Genomic DNA, 23585 nt, shown 5'->3' with positions numbered 1-23585 from the left:
TTTTTCAGTTTTTAAATAATTAACTTTTTTTCCAGCTTATTTAAGTTATTATTGTCAAATAAAATGTAAGCAGAAATTATAACAAATAGTATAGATTCTCATAATTTAAAAAAAAAAAAATCCAAATAAATGCACCAAATTATGTTGTATCCCTAACCAGACCTGCATACTGCAAGTTTTGTCTACAGAGGGAATGAAGGGAGCTCTAAAGAATATGAGAGGCATCATTCTCATATAATTGTTTGGGCTGCTTAGTAAATAGCATCCCCTGAGGAGGACCCAAAAGAGAATTTTTCTTAAATTCCTTTTTAGTTTCCTGTTAACTTATATGTTGGCCTCTCCTCTGTAGTCTGCTCATATACTGACATGACATCCTAGATTGGGATTAAACACTGTGTTATCATGAAATTCCAATTAATTTTTTTTAAGACATGTTAAAGAAATAATTGATTTGCAGTGCACATAATTAATGACTAAATAAAATGGTTTGTACAACAGCTCATATGTATGCAGAATTGATTATTTCCTTTTTTTTCACTGCTGTTTCTCAGTCCTTCAAAACAACTAACTTATTAATTCATGTGTCTGAAGTTCAAAACTTCATGTTTAAATTAACAGCAATGTTAGGGATTCAAAAAATTTATTCAAATTTTTTTTTTTTCCAGAATGAGCAATAAATAATTGAAATTCATGTCATAAGTGGGTTTCACTATACAACAATTAGATCTAAATTTCATATATATATTTTTTTATTTCATTTTCTGAGTTATTATTTCTTGGATAGTAGACTTTCTGTACAGATAATTCAAATTATATGCCTTTTAAGTTGGATTGCTATGAATCATGATAAATTGTTAATCACTAACTCATTTAAAAGTTTGAGTCATTTTAAAGAGTAATTTTATTATTTATATTTTTAACAGTTCTCAGTATGTGTCTTTTGGGATAAGCACATTTAAATATTTTTAATTATTAAATAGTTCTGAGATTTGATCACAAGATATATTATCTGGTGTGATTTTAAATTGTCAACCATGAATCTAAAAACTTAAGTTATTGTACAAAAATATTCTGAACACATGCAAACAAAAATGACTAGTCAAAGAATTTTCCTTGGCAAATATAATGTACTTTAAATTCTTTCAAGATTAAGAATAAAACATGCTTAAGTGGGGGACAAGAAAGTGAAAGAAACATAAAATAGTGTTGACACTTGTATTTTAATGTGGTAAAAGGGCACCTAGTGATTGAGAAGCAGAGTTACCGAAGAGACATTATCATTAAGGTCGAGAGATTGAAGAACATGGGCCAAGTGGTTATGCATTGAATCACTAACTAGTAATTTACAAGTAACAATGTAACACTATTCTTTTACAGTTGTTAAAAATGAGCTTAGAATACTATACGAGGGTGTTTTCTCCAACTTCGTAGCAGTTCCAGCAATGGCAAAAACACCATGTCGGATTCATGGTTAAAAATAACTAAATAAATAAATTTAAAAACCTAAACTATTTTTGTATTTCTTTCATTAGTGTTGGAAAGGGTGCCATGTGTCCGGTATAGCCGGCGACGGCCATGTGCATGCGTCTAGTCACGTGAGCTTACAATTTAGAACACGAGGGCCAAAAAATAAAAAATAAAAAATTACAGGGCATGAGGTAACACTATTTTATATAAATGTCTCTTAATAATAGTTGTACATAACGATTAATTAGTTAACATAAGTAGTGCAACAACAATGCTTATTATTGACAGTAATGATCAAGAGAGATATCTAGAGAAGTGAAAGAGCAATTTTTCCTTCTCTTTTTGTGTGTGTGTGTGTGTGTGTGTGTGTGTGTGTGTGTGTTAAATAAGAACAATATCATCTTTTTATTGATAACAAAACGATAAAGGGATATAGCCAAGTGATATGGAATGTAGTACCTCATGGCAATATAATTTCTTTAAAGGTAAATTACATATGCAATTCTTGTAGTTTGTTTTTAGTGACAATTTGATCATTACAGTTCTAATTGTATTAATTTTATTATTAATTTTTTTATATTGTATTAATTCAGTCTAATTGATAATGTCCTTTTCAGTAATTATACTGAAATCAATGAGTAAAATAGTTCATTCACTCTCTTCAAATTAATTGAAGAGTCGACATTCAATTCGAAATTTCCATTCTCTTTTGAATGAATCATTCTTCCCTTAATATTTGTGAAATTATCAATTGCACTAAATTAAAACATTATAATTGTTGGGTATACCTCCTTATTGGAGTGTGGGACCCAATTGGTTTATTAAAAGAGTTTTAATTTGACTTGGTTTAGTATAATATATTTTTATATATTATATTTGAGGAGACCCAATCTAATTTGGTAACAATTAGGATTTGATTACAAAATCCTAAATTCACAATATATATATATATATATATTGTTTCAGGTGTGCCGTAGGGTGAAGTAGAGCAGTAGCCTAATTAATTTGTTTGCTCAGAGGTGAAGTGTGTGCAGATTGCTTCCGTGCCGAAGATTTACATATTGGTTCAATTTTGGTTTTTTGAAGCTTGGTTTGGTTTGTTATTTTGGGTCTTCTTCAACTCTGATTCTGAAGATTTTGGTTCATCTATTTGGTGAGGTCTTTCCTCTTGTTTATTTGTGATTATTTGGAATTCACCTAAGGGTGGTTTTGTGAGACCATTAGTGTCTCGTTTGTAATTGTTTGGAAACTCTTTGGTTGATATTGGAATCGGATTTCGATCCCGTGGACGTACCTCATATTGAGGGAACCACGTAAAAATTCTTGTGTTGCTTTTGATTTAATTTTTCCGCATTAGTTTTTATTCCCATTGATTGATTTACTTGTGGGGAATCACATCGATTTTCCCTAACAACTGGTATCAGAGCTTACGGTTTATTTGGATCTATTTATTTGTGTAAATCAATGGAGGGGAATGTGGGTCGCATGTCTAGCTTTAATGGAAGTAATTGGGTAACTTGGAAAACTAAAATGGAGGACCTATTATTTTGTAAAGATTTATATGGACCCATTGAGGGTGATTCTGGCAAACCCGAGGGTATGAAAGATGATGAATGGAATAGGCTTAATCGAAAAGCCGTTGGTGTTATCCGTCAATGGATTGATGACAGTGTGTTTCATCATGTCGCTACTGAAACTTCAGCACATGATTTATGGAAAAAATTAGAGGGTCTTTATGATAGGAAATCAGCCACAAATAAAGCTTTTCTGTTTCGTAAGTTGGTTAATTTAAAATATAAAGAAGGCAGCCCTATTCCGGAACATCTGAATGAAATAAAGAGTATTGTTAACCAACTTGCTTCTATGAAAATTGTTTTTGATGATGAGTTGCAGGCTTTGATGCTACTGAGTTCTTTGCCCGAAAGTTGGGAGACTTTGGTTGTGACGGTTAGTAATTCAGCACCTGATGGAGTTGTCACAATGGGCCAAGTTACTAGTAGCCTGTTGAATGAAGAAACTAGAAGAAAATCAGCGGGTTCCTCTCATTCGGAAGCATTCGTTGTGAGAGGCCGAAGCAAAACAAGGGGGAGGAGTAAGACTCCTCATGGTCGTGATCAAAGCCGTGACAAGTCAAGAGATGGCTCTTTTTCAAAGAAAGACGTTGAGTGTTATTATTGCCATGAGAAAGGGCACATGAAGCGAGAATGCCGAAAGCTCAAGAATAAGGAGAAAAGGCGTGACAAAAGTGTGGACAAGAAGCAAGAAGACACAACGACAGTTACTACCAATGCTGATCTCATGGTCGTTTGTGAAGATGATTGTATCAATTTTGTGGGCCAAGAGAGCAATTGGGTGATTGATTCCGGTGCTTCTTTTCATGTGACTTCTCGAGTTGATTTCTTCACTACCTATACCGAAGGAGATTATGGTTCTGTTCGAATGGGTAATGAAGGTTTGTCCAAGATTATCGGCATAGGTGATGTTTGCTTGGAAACAAATCTGGGCTGCAAGTTGTTGCTTAAAGATGTGAGGCATGTTCCCGACATTCGCCTCAATTTGATCTCTACCGGGAAGTTAGATGATGAAGGCTACAACAACAAATTTGGTGATGGAATATGGAAGCTCACAAAGGGTTCCTTGGTGGTGGCTAAGTGTAAGAAGACTCATACACTTTATTCGATGCAAGGAAAAATTTGTAAAGGTGTTGTCAATGCACTTGAAGAAGATACTTCTACTGAATTATGGCACAAGCGGCTTGGCCATATGAGTGAAAAGGGGCTGCAAGTATTGTTCAAGAAAGAGCTTCTACCCGATTTGAAAGGTACACATCTTAAAACTTGTGTTCATTGTTTGGCGGGTAAACAACATAGAGTTTCTTTTCATAAAAATGTTGTTTCTAGAAAAGAAAATGTTTTGGAGTTGATTCATTCTGATGTTTGTGGTCCTTTAAAAGTTAGAACACATAGTGGTGCACTTTATTTTGTTACTTTCATTGATGATTATTCAAGGAAAGTTTGGGCTTTTTTACTAAAAACTAAAGATCAAGTTCTAGAAGTATTTAAGCATTTTCAGGCTATGGTTGAAAGAGAAACAGGGCAGAAATTGAAGTGCATCCGATCAGACAATGGTGGTGAATACATTGGGCCATTTGATGAGTATTGTCGTAGCCAAGGTATTCGACACCAAAAGACAGTTAAGAAGACTCCTCAACAAAATGGCGTTGCCGAGAGGATGAACCGCACAATTGTGGAAAGAACAAGGTGTTTGCTTTCACAAGCTAAATTGCCAAGATCCTTTTGGAGTGAGGCATTGAAGACAGCGGTTGACGTGATCAATTTGTCACCCTCCTATCCTTTGAATGGTGATGTTCCAGAAAGAGTTTGGACCGGTAAAGATGTATCTTATGAGCACTTGAGAGTGTTTGGTTGCCGAGCTTTTGTTCACATTCCAAAAGATGAGAGGTCCAAGTTTGATAGTAAGTCAAGACAATGTATTTTTCTTGGCTATGGGCGTGATGAATTCGGGTATAGATTGTGGGATCCGGTCGACAAGAAAGTCATTCGAAGCCGTGATGTTGTGTTTCTTGAAGACCAAACAATTGAAGACTTTGGCAAAGGTGATCAACCGGAACCAAAAACTAGTGATCTCATTGACATGGATCCATCTCCTTCATCTTCAGTTGATGATGAAAATGGGGGAGATGTGCAGCCACCTATTGAAGATGTAGAGGATGATGCTAATCCTAATGAAATTGAGCTAGAAATTGAGGAAGAGCATCCAACTCAAGAACCGCCACCACAACTTGAGTTGAGGAAATCTACAAGGGACCGAAAACCTTCAAGAAAGTATCCTCCCAATGAATTTGTGTTGATTTCTGATCAAGGGGAGCCTGAGAGCTATCAAGAAGCTATTGAGCATGCAAAGAAAGGTGATTGGAAAAAGGCCATGGAAGAGGAGATGAACTCCTTACTTGAAAATCACACTTATGATTTAGTGAAGTTGCCTAAAGGGAGGAAAATTCTGAAAAATAAGTGGGTCTTCAAATTGAAGAATGATGGCAAGAATCTGAGGTACAAGGCACGTCTTGTTGTGAAAGGCTTTGGGCAAAAGAAAGGTATTGATTTTGATGAGATTTTCTCGCCAGTTGTGAAGATGTCTTCTATTCGGGTTGTACTTGGCATGGCTGCAAGTATGAACCTTGAAGTTGAGCAACTTGATGTGAAGACCGCATTTCTTCATGGTGACCTTGAAGAAGAAATTTACATGGAGCAACCGGAAGGATTTGTGGAAAAAGGGAAAGAGAAATTTGTTTGCAAATTGAAGAAAAGTTTGTATGGCCTCAAGCAAGCCCCGCGGCAATGGTACAAAAAATTTGACTCTTTCATGATGAATAATGGTTTTTCTAAAACCACTTCGGACCATTGTGTGTTTGTGAAAAATTTCCCGGATGGTAAATTTATTATTTTTTTGCTTTATGTTGATGACATGTTAATTGTGGGTCAAGATTCTACCATGATAAACAGGTTGAAATTGGAGTTGAGCAAGTCTTTTGCTATGAAAGATTTGGGACCGGCAAAGCAAATTCTTGGTATGAAAATTGTTCGTGATCGTAAAGAGGGGCTGATTTGGTTGTCTCAAGAGAGCTACGTTGAGAAAGTTCTTGAGAGGTTCAACATGGATAAAGCAAAGCCGGTTGGTTGTCCACTTGCGGGTCACTTCAAGCTTAGTTCGAATCAATGTCCTACAAGTGAGAAAGACAAAGAAGAGATGTTAAAAGTTCCTTATGCTTCAGCAGTTGGTTCTTTGATGTACGCCATGGTTTGTACAAGGCCGAATATTGCTCACGCAGTTGGTGTGGTGAGTCGTTTTCTCTCTAATTCGGGTAAAGAACATTGGGCAGCGGTAAAATGGATTCTAAGGTATCTTCGAGGGACTTCGAAGGTGTGTTTGTGTTTTGGGGATGGTAAGCCGATGCTTGATGGGTTCACAGATTCTGACATGGCTGGTGATGTTGATTCTCGGAAATCTACTTCGGGGTATTTGATGACTTTTGCAGGGGGAGCTGTGGCATGGCAATCTAAATTACAAAAATGTGTTGCTCTCTCAACTACCGAAGCTGAATTTATTGCCATTACGGAAGCTTGCAAAGAAGAGTTATGGTTGAAGAAATTTTTGCAAGAGTTGGGTTTGAAGCAAGAAAAGTATGTGCTTTATTGTGATAGTCAGAGTGCTATTCACTTGAGTAAAAATTCTACTTTTCATTCGAAATCGAAACACATTGATGTGAGATACCATTGGATTCGTGATGTGTTAGATTCGAAATTGTTACAACTCGAAAAGGTTCACACAGATGATAATATTTCAGATATGCTGACAAAGACTTTGTCGAGGGACAAACATTTAAAGTGTCGAACTTTGGCGGGTATGGTTGATCTCTCCACCTAAGTCGGTAGGGGGAGAATTGTTGGGTATACCTCCTTATTGGAGTGTGGGACCCAATTGGTTTATTAAAAGAGTTTTAATTTGACTTGGTTTAGTATAATATATTTTTATATATTATATTTGAGGAGACCCAATCTAATTTGGTAACAATTAGGATTTGATTACAAAATCCTAAATTCACAATATATATATATATATTGTTTCAGGTGTGCCGTAGGGTGAAGTAGAGCAGTAGCCTAATTAATTTGTTTGCTCAGAGGTGAAGTGTGTGCAGATTGCTTCCGTGCCGAAGATTTACATATTGGTTCAATTTTGGTTTTTTGAAGCTTGGTTTGGTTTGTTATTTTGGGTCTTCTTCAACTCTGATTCTGAAGATTTTGGTTCATCTATTTGGTGAGGTCTTTCCTCTTGTTTATTTGTGATTACTTGGAATTCACCTAAGGGTGGTTTTGTGAGACCATTAGTGTCTCGTTTGTAATTGTTTGGAAACTCTTTGGTTGATATTGGAATCGGATTTCGATCCCGTGGACGTACCTCATATTGAGGGAACCACGTAAAAATTCTTGTGTTGCTTTTGATTTAATTTTTCCGCATTAGTTTTTATTCCCATTGATTGATTTACTTGTGGGGAATCACATCGATTTTCCCTAACAATAAAAAAACTCTAAGGTCAAATTAATACAATTAAAACTACATAATTAAATTAATACAAAATAGAAATTACAAAAACCATGGATATAATTTATATATTTTTAATGTAGTTGAAAACTATTAATAAGTTAAAACTTTAATGTTCCACTCTTGTTCATGCAAGTTCGCTTTGAGATTTGTTTTCTATACCTATTTACTATCCTTGTGATCTTTGTAATCATTTATGTTAATGTATATATGGTATATATTTCTACATATATTAGGTATTGATTTCCTAAATATATTAGGTATTGCCATAGTTAGATCTCTTATAAGATACTCTTTCTCATAGTTAGATTTCTAGTAAGATACTCTTTTTCAGTCTATATATACAGGCCTTCTATAGTATAAGACATTCATTCAATACAATACATATTATTTCTTCTCTCTCTACTATTCTAATATGGTATCAGAGCTATAGGTTAAGCTCTTAGTGTTTTTCGCCTTTCTGGCAGGCAGTAGTTTCGCCTTGGTCGCCTGCCGGATCTCAACCTATTCCGCTGTTATATTTTCCTTTCAGTATCGTTTTGTAGTGATCTCTTCCTCTATCAGTTGGTTTATTCCTACTCCAAGTATCTCTATTTTATATATATATATATATATATATATATATATTTATTTATTTATTTATTTATTTTACTTGTAATACATTTTTTTTTCCCTCCACTCTATCTTTCCCTCTGCTTCAACATCAAATTGATTTCTATCTTCAAACCTATTTGAGTTTGAGGGAGGTATTATAACTATATCATGGTGAACATGGTTATACACCATGCAAACCACCTAGCCGCCTCCTTTGGCGTACAATCCAAGTCGCACTCTCTGGCGCACAATCCAAGCCACTTCTTCTGGCGCACAATCCAAGCCGCTTCTTCTGGCGCACCACCAAACTCGCCCCCTGGCGCACTATCAAAGCCGCTTCTTGGTGCACTCGGTCATCTGTTGCCATTATCGTTCAATACCACATCATAACTTATGTGTGTGCCATGTTTGCTGGCTCAACATCCAGTCTCTACAACGGTCCAGCATGACCCCATAAACTGTCCTAACATTGATTCCGGTTAGCTCCTACATCGGTCCGGCATGACCCATTTAAACTGTCCTAGTATTAGTTCGAACCAGTTCTTACAATAGTCCAACACGACCATAAACTGTCTTGGCATTAGTTCCAACCAATTTCTTTAAAGGTCCGATATGACCATAAACTATCTCCTGTAACGGCATTAGCTTCGGCCAGTTCATTCAACAGTCCGACATGATCATAAACTGTCTCCTGTCCTAGTATTAGTTTCGGCTAGTTCATTCAACAGTCTGGCATGACTATAAACTGTCTCCTGTCCCGGCATTAGTTTCGGCCAATTCCTTCAACGGTTTGGCATGACCATAAACTGTCTCCTATCCAGGCATTAGTTTCGGCCAGTTCCTTCAACAGTCCGTCATGACCATAAACTGTCTTCTATCCTGGCATTAGTTTCAGTCAATTCTTACAATGGTCCAACAAGACTATAAACTGTCTCCTAGCATTAGTTCCACTCTCTGATCTATTTTAAGTGCCCTTGCGCTCCCGTTCGGATTTTGCAATTTATTTGTTTTTTATTTTATTTAGTTTTATTTCATATTTTAGTTTCTCTTTCCAAACTCAAGATGTTTATCCTCCTTGAGTTTGAGGGGGATGTTAATGTATATATGGTATATATTTCTACATATATTAGGTATTGATTTCCTAGATATATTAGGTATTGCCATAGTTAGGTCTCTTATAAGATACTCTTTTTCATAGTTAGATTTCTAGTAAAATACTCTTTCTCAGCATATATATATAAGCCTTCTATTGAATAGGACATTCATTTAATACAATACACATTATTTCCTCCCTCTCACTACTATTCTAACAATTCCAATCACCACCAACACTGATGTGTGCCCTGGTTGCCGAGTGGGAGGCTTTAATTACCAATGTCTTGTCTTCTGCTTTGTTTGATACTATCAATCTTCAATCAAGTAATAAAAAATGGAAACCAAGATTTCAAAAGTTATCGTATTCATTTCCATTGGTTTAAGAAATCTCTACATTTGTTTTGGCAGAAAAAATATATATTTTTTGTAAAAAAATATATATATTTTTTGTAAAAAAAAATTATGATAGGTAAAATTTGAACAATCATGGTGTATAGTTAAGCAGATATCACGACAATTGAACAAATAGCATAGAAGCCAAGCATGACACGTGACAAAATAACCTGGTAAAGTTGCTGACTAGGCAATCGTCCTGTATATTAGGTTGAACAACCAAGCACAAATAGTGGGTGAATCAGATCTAAGATAAGTCCACATTTTGTGGGACTATGCTTATATCTAACTAAAATATCGCAAACATGAAATACGATCTCTCCTAAGACGAAGTAACATGGGCAAGTGGTTGCTATATATTTCTTATCAACGGTAAACCATCACACACGATAAACCTTGCGTGTGAGTGCCAACTTAGTTGAGATTGACACATGAAGTATGATTTTTGTGCACTAGCCTCTTCTTTATTGACGTATCACTTTGCATCAATTTATTTTACTTAATGGTTATCAATAAAGTTTTTTCTACTGATAAAAAAAAAAAAAGTATTAGTAAGTCATTAAACTCCATAAGGTTCATGCATTTTGGCTATCAAACTGTGACATTGAGACTTTATTATGTAATTACTAACTTAAGTATCAATGAGTTAGTAGACACAGATTTCTTCACTTGTTACTAGTTCATGGGAGAGAGTGAGGGTTTAGTATGTATTGGTGCATTCCATTGCCATCTCCCCGGTGTGACAATTTTTTTCTCATAGAGAAGTGGTTCTTTATGTTTTATTGTGAACTTAAAACTAATGTGTAATTGTAGTAGTAATGAGTGGACACGGTGGTGGTGATAGTAATAGTGAGGCAACACTAATGAGTTATATTAGGGATGTGAGAGGTTTGGTAGAAAATTTGGTAATTTATTTGAGGTTCATAGCATTTTCCAACACTAATAGTAGTGGTGGCTGCTTTGATTTTATTTTAAGATCTGTGCAATGGACGGAAAGAGAAGCTTTTAGAGTGTTGGGGGATTCCAAGTTCCTGTGGATTTGAACAAGTCTAATATGTTGAAGGGGGATAGAAGTGTAAAAATGGCCCGCGATCCGTGAGGGATCTGGGGTGGGCCTAGGTCGGAGCCCAGCTTGAGCTCGAGCCCCTAGGCCTGGGCTAGGGCTAGGGCCATCATTTTGAAGCCCGGCTCGACCCATGGGCCCGACTTGTAGCCCAGACCATTGGCTCGCTTAAGGCCCATTCAAGGTTCGGCTCGAGGCTTAGTGCTTTTTTTAGTGAAAAATAATAAAATTTTGATAGCAAAAATTAAAAAAAATGGTCAGGCCCGCCCAAGCTTGGCCCAAGTAGGGGTGTACACGGTCCGGATTGGTTCGGTTCTGAGAAAATCCAAGAACCGAACCGATCCTAACGGTTCTGTGATTTTGAGAACCAGACCAGACCGTTACATTTGTAAAACCGGACCAGAACCAAACCGAAAAAACGGTTCCAAAAATTTCTATTTATAATAATAAATTATTAATATTAGCAAAATAATTACTCAAACTAATTACATTTAACTCATGATAAAAACTAATAATATTAAGACATTACTTAATATTACATATATATACTATCGTAATATCATTAAAATTATAAAAAACTAATTAATAAAAATAAAACTTGATATTATATATATATCTTTTAAAATTCGGTTCGGTTCGGTTCGAACCGCGGTTTTTTCATAAAATCCATTAACCGAACCGTTTTTACGGTTCTCATATTTCTTAATCCGAAACCGAACCAATTCTTAATAGAACCAAACCAAACCGTATGATTCGGTCTGATTCGGTCCGGATTACCGGTTTAAACGGATTTTTGAACAGCCCTAGGCCCAAGACTGAGGCCAGGCCTAGGCTCAGCCCACTAACCCGTCCAAGGCCCGAATAATCTTGGACTTAATTTTTTTGGTCGGTGGGCCGGCTCGGCCTGACCCATATTTTAACAGGAGCTCACGAAACCCGACATGGGCCAAGTCAAACAGAGCTAGATTCACACCCCTAAAAGGAGACTACTTTTGAGAGTTTAATTTTCAAAGAACATTTGGGTGTCGTTTGGTAACACTTACGTTTTCAGTTTTCAGTTTATATTTACAAAAATTTTAAAAACTCAAATAAAAACTTGTTTGATAAAGTTTTTGATTTATAAATCAGTGGTCTCAGTTTATAAATTTGGCCAAAAAATGAAAACACAAAAAATGTGTTTTCATTTTGAGTTTTCAGTTTTTTTTTTTTTTAACCACCCAACACTAGCCACCACCCGCCATCATTTTCCACCACCGTCTTCCGCCACCACCACCCACCCCCCACCTGCCACCACCACTCACCACCCACTTGTCACCACCGCCCACCACCCGCCGCCACCCGCGACCACCACCCACCACCCACCTGCCATCCACTCGCCACCACCACCCACCCACCCCTTGCCGCCACCACCACCACCACCACCACTACCACCCACCACCCACACCCACCTGTCATCCACCACCTATCACCCGCCACTACCATCTACCGCCCGCCACCACCACCCGCCACCTACTTGCCATCACCACTCACTACCCACCTGCCACCACCATCCACCACCTACCACCACCAGCTACCCACCACCACTAGCCACCTGCCACCAACCCACCCGCCCCCACCACCACCACCATCACCACCACCATCACCCACCACCCACCTGCCACCTACCTGCCACCACCACCCACCACCACCACTCACTCGCTACCACCTACCACCCGCCACCGTCACCCACTCACCCACCCACCACTACTACCACCCGCCACCACCCACCATCACCCGCCATCCACTTGCCACCACCACCCACCACCACCCGCCATCCGCCACCCACTTGCCACCACCACCAACCACCCGCCGCCACCATCACCACCACTACCCACTCGCTACCACCCACTACCCGTCACCATCAGCCACCCAACCACCATCACCACCCACCACCCACCCGCCACCACCCGCCATCCGCCACTCACCTGCCACTACCATCCACCACCCGCCACTGTCATCCACCCACCCACTACCAGCATTCGCCACCGACCCGCCACCACCCGCCATCCGCCACCTACCTGCCACCACCACCCACCACCCGCCACCGCCACCGCCACCGCCACTACCACCCACTCGCTACCACCCACCACCCGCCACCGTCACCCACCCACTCGCCACCACCCACCACCACCAGGTACCCACCACCCACCGTCACCACTTTCCACCACCCGCCACCGCCACCGCCACCACCACCACCACCACCCACTCGCTACCACCCGCCACCGTCACCCACCCACCCGCCACCACCCACCACCACCAGCTACCCACCACCCATCGTCTTTCGCCGCCACTTGCTCTTACTTGCCATTTTTTCACTCTTTTTTATATTTTTTAAATTTTGTAAACATTTTGTCAATTACCAAACGCGTTTGTAGTTTATGTTTTTCTAAAAATAAACAAAAACTAATTTATAAAATTTTTGTAAATACAAACTGAAAACATAAACGTTACCAAACACACCTTGGTGTTTCAGAAAAAGGGAAAATGTGTTTGCCTTTAATTGACATGGTCACATGGACGCCACAGCCATGAACTCTATTTAATGTGATCAAGACAAGAATCACAAGAATTCAAATAAGAGCTATTGGGATTACTTTTAACCTTTCACTTATGTACTAGCGCTAGTTACCTTTGTCTTTTAATAATCAATAGCACTATCTAGTTAATTAATTTTTTTATGTTGAGTGGGTTTTAGGTTACTGTGGCTAGTGATTGGTATGTTGTTGAAGACAATATCACTCCTTTTAGAATTTTCTAAGTTGTGGACCAATATATCAATTATTTTTGAATTTTAAAAAATTAAATTAGTTGTTGTGCGATCCAATTAAGCAATACTAATTACTTTATTTGACAATTAATGAACATTTTTTCATGAGAATGGAGATGCATCATAGTTGACAGAGTGAGAGAAATTAATATCAATTTTTTCTTAAATCAAATTATAACTACTCATTAATAATTTTCACTTTTCTATTATTTAATAACTATTTTCTTTCCTCACGTATAATAGAACTTGTTTCGGAGTAATTTTGAGTCACTAACGACTTTTAATAAGTATTAAATATAGCTCTCATTTCACACCTAAGAAACCTACTAGGCTAAGACATGCTATCCTCCACTACTATAAGAAAGTGTGCCAAAAGGACCATGGCCAACTTTGAATTGCCTCTGTCTCGACTCACTTTTGTACTTACTCTTCATGGTTATAGTACGGAAAATTAAAAAGATATATAGCCTCCGTTTGAATAATGGGTTGATTTTTTTATTTTTTAATTTTTTTAATGATTTTAATTTAGAGTAAAAAATTTGATTTAGGAAGGATTTTTTAGCTTTTTAAATTTTTAAACTTTTTTTTGTAAGAGAAAAGTGTAATGATTATACATTGAATATGATGCTTTATTTGTTTTAGCTAAAATAACCTGTTTTATTTTTTGTGACTAAAATAGCACCAAACTTACTTGCCAAACGGAGCCTATCACCGAATGAAATTTACTAAATATTCACTTTGCTTGGTTCCCATTTTTTAAAAACAGTTTTCAGAAACACTCTTATTTTCTGTGTTTTTTTGTTTTTACTGTTTTTTTTTTAATATTTTATGCAATTTTTTTATTTTTTAGACACACCTAACATAAATACACCTAAAAAGTAAAAAAATTGTAAAAAAAATCTTTTAAAAATTCACTAAATACCAAAAATACAAAAAAAAATATAAGAATTTAGTACATTTTTGTATTTTTATGTATTTCTTAATTTTTTAAAATATTTTTTTATAATTTTTTTACTTTTTAGACACATCTAAATAAGGTGCATCTAAAAAAGCAAAAAAAAAATATTTAAAATTTTAAAAATATTCACTAAAAATAAAAAAATACGAAAATCAAAAAACTCAATTTTCAAAAAACTTAATTCAAAAAACTCAAACCAAACACAATGGTTAGTTTTGTGTTGATTTATATAATAAATAGCACATATATATAAGACATTATATTTAGAAAATAATAAATTTTATCGTTATTTTTCAAATATGATACGTCCTTCAATTATACATACATAACATTTATGTGTGCAATCGTGGAGGGAGGGAAGGGGTTTAAGATGGGCAATGACCCCTAAATTGCAATTCCTTCGAGTTTAATAATGTTATATTTTCTTAATTTGTTACCGCTAAATGATTTTAATGATGTATTATTGAGATTAAACTCCATATTATGAAATATTTAATAAATCAAAATTTGACACTTTTCAGACACATCATTAGGAATAATTTTTAAAGATGATAAATTAGATGTCTCAAGTATTTTTCTTTATAGTTTGATTACTATTTTTGAAATGTTTGTCAAATATAGAATGTGGGCCCCTAAATCTTTAATCAAATTAAAGATAAATAAAATATTCTTTTTAATCAAAAAAATCAAAACTCCTAATTCTATGAAGAATCTCTTCTTATTTTGCATATTGTGATTGGTCTGTGAGGGACTACTTTCTCACCTTATAAGCAGGCTGGCTCCTTTTAAATTGCAATTCCTTTGAGTTTAATAATGTTATATTTTCTTAATTTGTTACCGCTAAATGATTTTAATGATGTGTTATTGAGATTAAACTCCACATTATGAAATATTTGATAAATCAAAATTTGACACTTTTCAGACACATCATTAGGAATAATTTTTAAAGATGATAAATTAGATGACTCAAGTATTTTTTTATAGTTTGATTACTATTTTTGAAATGTTTGTCAAATATAGAATGCTGGCCCTAAATCTTTAATCAAATTAAAGATAAATAAAATATTCTTTTTAATCAAAAAAATCAAAACTCCTAATTCTATCAAGAATCTCTTCTTATTTTGCATATTGTGATTGGTCTATGAGGGACTACTTTCCCACCTTATAAGCAGGCTGGCTTCTCTTACCTTGCATAGGCCTTTTCCCCCAGTGGGGGAGGAACAAAACAGCGCGGTCGGAATGCCAAAGCGGACAATATGTGCAAAGCACGAAGCCGATGGCTTTATTTGGCGCCGTCTGTGGGAACTCCCTCCGGGGTGACCGGAGCCAGCGCGACTGGGGGCTAATGTGCGGAAAATCCTACATCGGTCTGTGAGGGATTACTTTCCCACCTTATAAGCAGGCTGGTTCCTTTTACCTTATAAGCAGCCTGCTTATAAGGTGGGGAAGTAGTCCCTCACAGACTGATGTGGGATTTTCCGCACACATATGATTTTCTCTTTTCAAATCATTATGCAGGCCTTGCCAAATGGACAAAATATTTAACTTTATGTTTACTTAACTTTGGGAACTCAAATATTTTTTTTGTTAAAGTTTTAATTTTCTTAAATAAGTAATGAACATATATCTAACTTTTAGGCCAAGTTTGGCAAGTTCAGAATAAGTCAAAAAGTCAAAAAGTTACTCAAAAAGTTAAAAAATTAACTCTATTCATCAAAAGTCAACAATTACGACTGCACAACTCCTAATTCTAATTTTCTCTTACAAATCAATTTTTACAATTTTTTATTACACATTTTTTCATAAAAAGTCAAAAAGTTAACCCAAACATCTATATTTTCTTCCTCAATTTTTTAGTTCAAAAAAATAAAAAGTACACTTATTTAAGACACTCCAAACAACCCCTTAATCTCGTAATAACATCACTTCCCTAATATCCATTTTCATATAACAAATCTTTTATCTACAACAGTATCATTTTATTTTCAATTTTTTCACGCTTTGATACATAAACATCTTTTTTTTGGGTGAATAATACATAACATCTTTCAACACTCCACCCTGAAAAGGAAAATTTAAATTTTGATTCTACCTCATTGTGCGGATCTATAGAAGATGTGAAAAAATCGGATAAATTCATAACTGGATATATCGCACCCATCTACATAAAAATAAGGAAGTAATTTAAAAGTAGAATTTTTATACATAAAACTTACTAACAAGTTTTAAGTTAAAATGGTGGATGTTTTAGTTACAAATGAAAAGATCATAAAAGACTAGATCATTCTGTATAAAAATTCAATTTTCCTTATCATTATCCCCCAAAAAAACCCAAAACAAACTAAGTTGCTTTCATATGGGGACTAGAGTCTCCTCGATTCCATTTTTGTGGTATAAAAAACCTTGGCCACCAAAGCAAACTCTCCTCGTTGCATGCATGGCGGCAGACAAGCGCATCTTCCATTTCACGCTATCATACGCCTTTCCCCTAAAATTGTGAACCAATCCAGAAAACCATTTTCAGCTTTTCAACAACAACTTTGAACACCGCTTTGCTCTTTTGAGTTTCCCCAAGTACTGCATGTACCTTATGACCATATTTTATTAACAATTGGTGAAAAAGTGAATGTTAGAACCCTAGCTTTTTTACTTGAGTTTGGGCTTTGGAGGATTGTCTATAAGGCCCCTCTGCTGTTTCATATGCTTTCCCTCTTTTTGTTGTTCAACAACAAACATACCCACAAACAAAAGGAAAAGTGAAAATGGTGTCCATAAGGTTTAGCAGCTTTGTACTTGGAATTTTGTTCATTTTCCTAGCACTAAGGGACTCTGTAGCATACAACCACAAAGGTAATTCCCTTTTCCCTGAACTTCTATACCTTGTATTACATATATTTAAAATATAAGCAATGGTTTCCTAAACTTGTTTCAGCTAAGGAAGAAATGATAATGGTGGTCACTGATGGAAATGCTTTCATGGCCATAGGACACAGTCCTTCCACTCTTGAAAAGGTAGAATTTGATTTTTTTTTTTTTTTTTTTTTTTTTGATGCCATAGTTTGGAGGAGAGAGACTCGAATTCTTGGTCTCCTAATAACGTGTTAGGGTTTTGGGCCTCTGGCCGACTATTATCACATAATTGATCTTGTTGTTATCTATGTTTTTAAGTATATAGAAGAGAGTGATTTGAACTCTTGACCTCCTACTGAAGTGTGTTAGGATTCTATAAGGAATGTGAACTCTTGACCTCCTACTGAAGTGTGTTAGGATTTTACACCTGTAACTCACTATTGCCACATAGTTGATTCTTGTTGTTATCTATGTTTTGACTTAGTATGTTTTAATTATGAAGTGTCTTAGGGTTTTGAGCCTCTGGCCGAGTATTGTTACATAATTGATTCTTGCGATTATCTATGTTTTGAGTTAATATTTTTTTTAATTATGAAAAACACATGTCACAGGAAAATATATACGTCGCGCCTAGTGCAGTTGTTGAAGTTAACAATGGAAAACTTGGAGGAAGAAAAATGATGGAGAAAGTGGTTTTGGGGAAAGAGATGGTAAAAAGAGAGGAAGGCATGAAAATCAGAGAAGCTCCAAAGATTTCAGGTGCAAACCGCTTTGATCGATATTGTAAACATAAAGGGAAAGGAAAGTTGAACATAGAATGCAAATTGCTTGGTAGAAGTAGTAGTAGCCCTCCTATGAAGGTTGAAAAGGGAAGTTTAATGCCTTTCATTGCTGATTATAATGTCCCCAAATCCCACCCACCTAAAAATAACTGAGGAAAAGTGTGCATTCCTTTGGAAAATCACTTCTTCTTCTTCTTCTTCTTCGTGGTTTTTTTTTTATTTTTTATTTTTTTTTCTAGAGAAAACAAGTGCGGAATATGATACTTGTATGTATGCGACAAAGATTTTAATGTTCAATAGAAAATTTTGATTTTAAGGTACAACAAAGTTCAAATTTTCTTTTTTTCTTTTCTTAGTGGTGCAATTAGATTCTGGACAACTGAATGGATGCTTGGATTACTACTAAAATAGTTGGTAGTATGTTGGGTTATGTGCACAACTGTTGACCAAACTAGAATGAAGGGTAATAGGGGAAGAAGATGGGTTGTGTATGGTTCAATTTGAATATTTGTTTGTTTGGATGCAGGAAGGAATATGAATGTGCCAAAGCCCCATGGAACCTCACAAGCCCACATGCATCATCAGGTTAATCTCTCTCTCTCTCTCTCTCTCTCTCAATTTTATAATTGTTACATATTTAAAGTTATAAACACAAAATATATATTCCCAAAGACATATATACACGTACCGATGCATAAGTTGATTTGATTTGAGTGATTTGGTAAGAAATAAAATAGAATTACCGCATCCCTTCTGTCTCGTTTGAATGTTTATGAAAAATGATAAGAAAAAGAACTCATTACACACACCTATCCTTTCCTAATTTGGCCTCTTTTAGTGAGTGAGAAAGTTAGCTTTCAAAATATCAAATTTGTCTATCAAAGTTAAAGGAGAAAAAAAAAAAATATCATTCATACCCAGACAAGATGAAAATTATTTTAGGAAAATAAGATAAAAACAGTATCTTTTGTTTTCTTTTAAGTTGTTTATATCATTTAATTCTAGTGGATCTGTTTTAAATATCAAAAGATTATTATTGCACATCACCTTACCCTATAAAAAAAATGAAATGGACAAATTGCATTAGTAATCCTGGTGGTTTGTTTCATTTGTCAATGTAGTTATTGTATTTTTAATTGCATAAATTGTGGCATTAAATTTTTTAAATTATGTCAATTTAATGCAATTAACAATGTCTCTTAAAAAATTGGACTGAAATCGCTGGAAAAACTATACATTTAAAAAAATGAATGGACCATATCATATTTGATGGACCTTCTCAATCACTTTGAGGACTACGGTGATAGAGAGGTTCGCATTTAATTTGAAATAATTCATTTATTTTTTTATGACTCTTGAATTTTGTCTAATCTCTTAACAAACATTATTAATTGAATTAGATTGACACAATATGAAAAATAAAATGACAAACAGATGCAAATGAAACTATAGGAACCCAAGAAAAATTTGTTTGTATTTTCCTCTCCAAACACTCAACTTTCGCTTTACCTTTTCCACAGAATGATGCAAGCTTATTAAAGCCCAAGCAATTGGGCTCCAAAAGACTGGGCAATTCAGTGAACGAGTCAGTTGATCTCCACAAACCCAACACACTATGCTCCCAAGATTCTGAAGCTGACACAAGTAAGGACAGATCGGCATGTTCAATGCCTAAAGTCTCAAAAGAACTAGTTGATTCATTTCAAAATCTTCAATCCCAAAAGCTTCTTGATGAGACCTCTTCTGGGATTGTGAACCTAATGAATAGAGACTATCCAGGAGCAGGTAATCCTCCTCACAACAATTATGAGCCTTTGCATCAACAAAATGAGATACCTTAGCTTAGCTCTGTTTCACAATTTTGCTGAAGAATAGAGGGTTTTCATGTTCTCATAATGAAATGTTGAAGAGGGTATCAATTTTGTTAGTTTCATGAGACTTATGGTAAAGTTGTGGACCTATCATTTTAAAACTAAAAAAATCAAATTGATCGATATGTTTTCTATTGACACCTCATTTGGGTAAATGATTCCATATAAATTTTTTTAAAAGAAGTATTTTTTGTTCAAACAATATGTGCATACAAATTGATATAGATAAAAAAATGACGGAGCAGAGTTGTGAGCCAATCACTTCAATTTATAAAACCCATCAATAAGTTTCTTAATGTTAAAAATGTCACTAACACATTATTATGATGAATAATTCTATACAAATTTTAGAAGAAAAGTCTTTTCCATCCAACATGGTACATGAAGAAACAACAATTAATGTTCCCAAAGAGCCATCAGGAGGAGGCAAATTGGAAAACAAGTTAAAATTACCCACGTTTCCTTCTTGTTAACTTGTGCTGCAAAAGTGTGATGGGTATTATCTGTCAGTTAACCAAAGAATGCATTTTCTATTCCAAAATTTTCCATCATACAAGTGGAAAATCGGAAAATCAATGAGAATTTATTTCATATATTCATGGGCATGACCAAGTGATACTTAGGGTTGTTTGGCATGTGTTATTTTAGTACTTCTTTTTATTTTTTATTTTGTTTTATTTTATTTGAATTATATCACTTCTTACTTAAATTACATTATCTCTCTACCACATTAGTATTGCACATCTTTTTAAAAATTATTCTAAGCAACTCCTTAATAAAGATTGCATTTTTTTATCTGATGTTAAACTCTTTTGATTCTCTTCTTTCATGAATCCCACAAAATCATAACTAAACTCCACGCCTTAGATCAAATGTTGTTAGTGCTCTATTATCATTTTGTGTGCTCCATATAACAAATTTAATTCTAAATTTGGACAAATGTTTGGTTTGGTGTGTCGTTGTGAATGGGCATCTTCTGGGCTCTTGCAAAGTCAAACAACTTTACTTACCCAATTACTCATGCACACGTTTAAGTTCACTCAGAAATTAGACCAAAAGTCAACATTTGACCAATAGAATGCATCTTCTCTTCTGAAATAAATATATAAAACTCAGTCTTCGCGACTCACTAACCCCTTTGATTTTGTTGATCATAAATTCAATGCTCTGTTATATTAAACAAATAAAATATATAAAATTTATTATTACATTTGTCATTAAAAAAAATATGGATGATTTATTTTGAAAAATATAATTATTTTTTATTTTTTAGTGATAAATACAATAAATTGAAGAAATTGCAATTATCGAATTAATCTAATTTTTTTTATAAATAATATATATAAAATTTCTAACAAAATAAATTATTTAAATTATTAAAATAAAATCCATACTGAACCACATAAACTCAAACATCGACCTCCGTACTGGATATTCTTATACAACTCACTAGCTTCCTTGCTTTTGCTAATATAAATTCAATGCTCTATTATATTTAAAATATATATATATATATATAACAAAATTTATATTACAAAATTTATCACAAAAGAACAAACTTTATTTCAAATCCGAGGTCCCAAGGAACTGAATTAATCACACGACATATCTTTTATTGAGCTCACCTAGTTGCTTCACGAATTTCTCCAAATCTCTGGTTGAGCTTCCTTCTTTCACAGGAGCATTCCTGGCCATGTTACGCAGCTGCATAACTCGAGCTCTCTCAGTCCGAGACCCAATTACCGACTCACCCAACACCTGAGTCAACTCGTCTACATCTGGAACATTATGTGATCCTCCTTCACAAGCTCGAATTGCCACGCCGAGTTGGTCCACCAACAACTTAGCGTCGGTGAACTGGTCCGCATTCATTGGCCACGTCAGCATAAGTACCCCAGCTGATATACCCTCTAGCACTGAGTTCCAACCACAATGAGTCACGAAGACACCCACAGCTCGGTGTCTCAATATTTCCACTTGCGGGGCCCACCCCTTAATTATGAAACCCCTATCTCCCACACGATCAGCAAATCCATTTGGGATCGCTCCATCATCACCTGCCGCGTGTCCTTGATCGGATGCCTTCACACACCAAATAAAATGCACCCGACTGCACTCGAGCGCAGCCGCCAACGCTTCCCTTTGCTTACTTGTCAGTGCCACACGGCTCCCGAAGCACACGTAGACAACAGAATCATCAGCCTTCCCGTCGAGCCACGTCATGACCTCATGAGCTGCCACCGCACTCGATCCACCGCGGTTAGTGGGTCCCACTAGATCATTATCTTCTGGAGGCAATAAGGGTCCGACAGCCCAAACCCGATCGTGCCCCATTTCCTTCTTGATATGCTCAATGTAAACTCGTTCTAACTCAGTGAAGGAGTTGAACACGACACCCCAACTCTCTTTATTAGCCAACATCCCATTTCTGAAGAACTCATGTTCTGGGTCTCCTTCCTTGAAATCACGATAATAAGGTGTTATTTGCCACCAAGGGTAAATCGGAGAATTAGGAATTTCCGAAAATGAAATCAAAAAATTTTCGTTGCCCGGATCATTGTTCTTTGGTAGGTTGCGCCACAAGGAATCCAAAATCGACGCGGTAAAAGCGCCAGATGGCCAAAAGGCAAGTCGTGGCACGCCGAGATGGGTTGCGAGGCGGTGGGTCCACCCCAGGAAGAAATCAGATACGATGGCCACAGGGGGCGAAGGGTGGGATCGAAACCATTGGAGGATAGGATCGTAAAGTTCACCCGTGGCGCGTATTTTACCGAGAAGGCCTGATTGTGAGGAAGTGAAGGAGTGTGGAACAGGGAGAACCAGGGGTTGGATGGAGGAGGACAGGTGGCTAGAGAGGATTGGTTGGAGAAGGGGGAGGTGAGATGGGGAGACCAGTACGGTGATGGTGAGGCCGCGGGTGAGTAACAGGTGGGTGAGATCGAGGAGAGGTATAATGTGTCCCGGCGCAGGAAATGGGTAGACGAGGATATGCGCGCCGGTATTACTAGGTATAGTACACATGGCTATAACAAAAATGGAAGTGAAAGGTTTGATGTTTTTTTATTTATTATAGATAGAATAGTGATTGTTGTGCTTTCTTTTATAACTTTCGTTGCACAAATCAAACTTTGATAAATAAAATTTCTACGTCATGTCTTGCGACAAATGTCTAGTCAATTTTTTACACGTTTGTTTTGCTCTTGACTTGGGCTACTTTTGAAGTCAACTTTCCTCGTCTGGCAAAAGCGGTCGGTCGGCTTTTCCTCGCACCGCCCAATTTTAGAGTTGAGTTGAGGTGTGTTGTATAAGTATATTTTTTATTTTTTTGAATTATATTTTTTTTTATTTCTTTTTATATCTTTTTATAAAATGTTAAAAAGTGTATTTATTTAGATTATTTTAAATAATTTCTTAATTTTGTTTAGTCAATTTAAATAATAAATTATTTAGAATATCAACAAAATTTAGAGAAAATTAGTTATAAATTTGATTTAAGGAGAGTATAAAACATTAAGTTTTGTGGATAATTTTTTTATTAGTAAGAGGTCTATCATTTGTGAAATAGTTTGATAAGAAATCTTTTAAT

General features: G+C 35.9%; 2 protein-coding genes across 2 annotated transcripts; one reads left to right on the top strand and one right to left on the bottom strand.

Moving 5' to 3' along the window:
- The first annotated feature begins 16924 nt into the window (after positions 1-16924).
- LOC114309032 (uncharacterized) lies at positions 16925-20133 on the top strand. Its single transcript, XM_028254736.2, has 5 exons — positions 16925-17346; positions 17429-17508; positions 17958-18105; positions 18655-18713; positions 19649-20133. Exons 1-5 carry the CDS (start codon positions 17259-17261, stop codon positions 19967-19969), a joined length of 696 nt encoding a protein of 231 aa, XP_028110537.2. The 5' UTR covers positions 16925-17258; the 3' UTR covers positions 19970-20133.
- A 1405-nt stretch (positions 20134-21538) lies between these two features.
- Positions 21539-23211, bottom strand: LOC114309119 (UDP-glycosyltransferase 89B2). Its single transcript, XM_028254821.2, has one exon. It carries the CDS (start codon positions 23018-23020, stop codon positions 21596-21598), a length of 1425 nt encoding a protein of 474 aa, XP_028110622.2. The 5' UTR covers positions 23021-23211; the 3' UTR covers positions 21539-21595.
- Positions 23212-23585: the final 374 nt, after the last annotated feature.

The sequence above is a fragment of the Camellia sinensis genome, chromosome 15, assembly GCF_055761805.1.
Source record: "Camellia sinensis isolate YWXY chromosome 15, ASM5576180v1, whole genome shotgun sequence".
Classification (NCBI taxonomy): domain Eukaryota; kingdom Viridiplantae; phylum Streptophyta; class Magnoliopsida; order Ericales; family Theaceae; genus Camellia; species Camellia sinensis.
The sequence above is the reverse complement of the archived record's forward strand: the minus strand, read 5'-3'. Positions and strand labels throughout refer to the sequence as shown.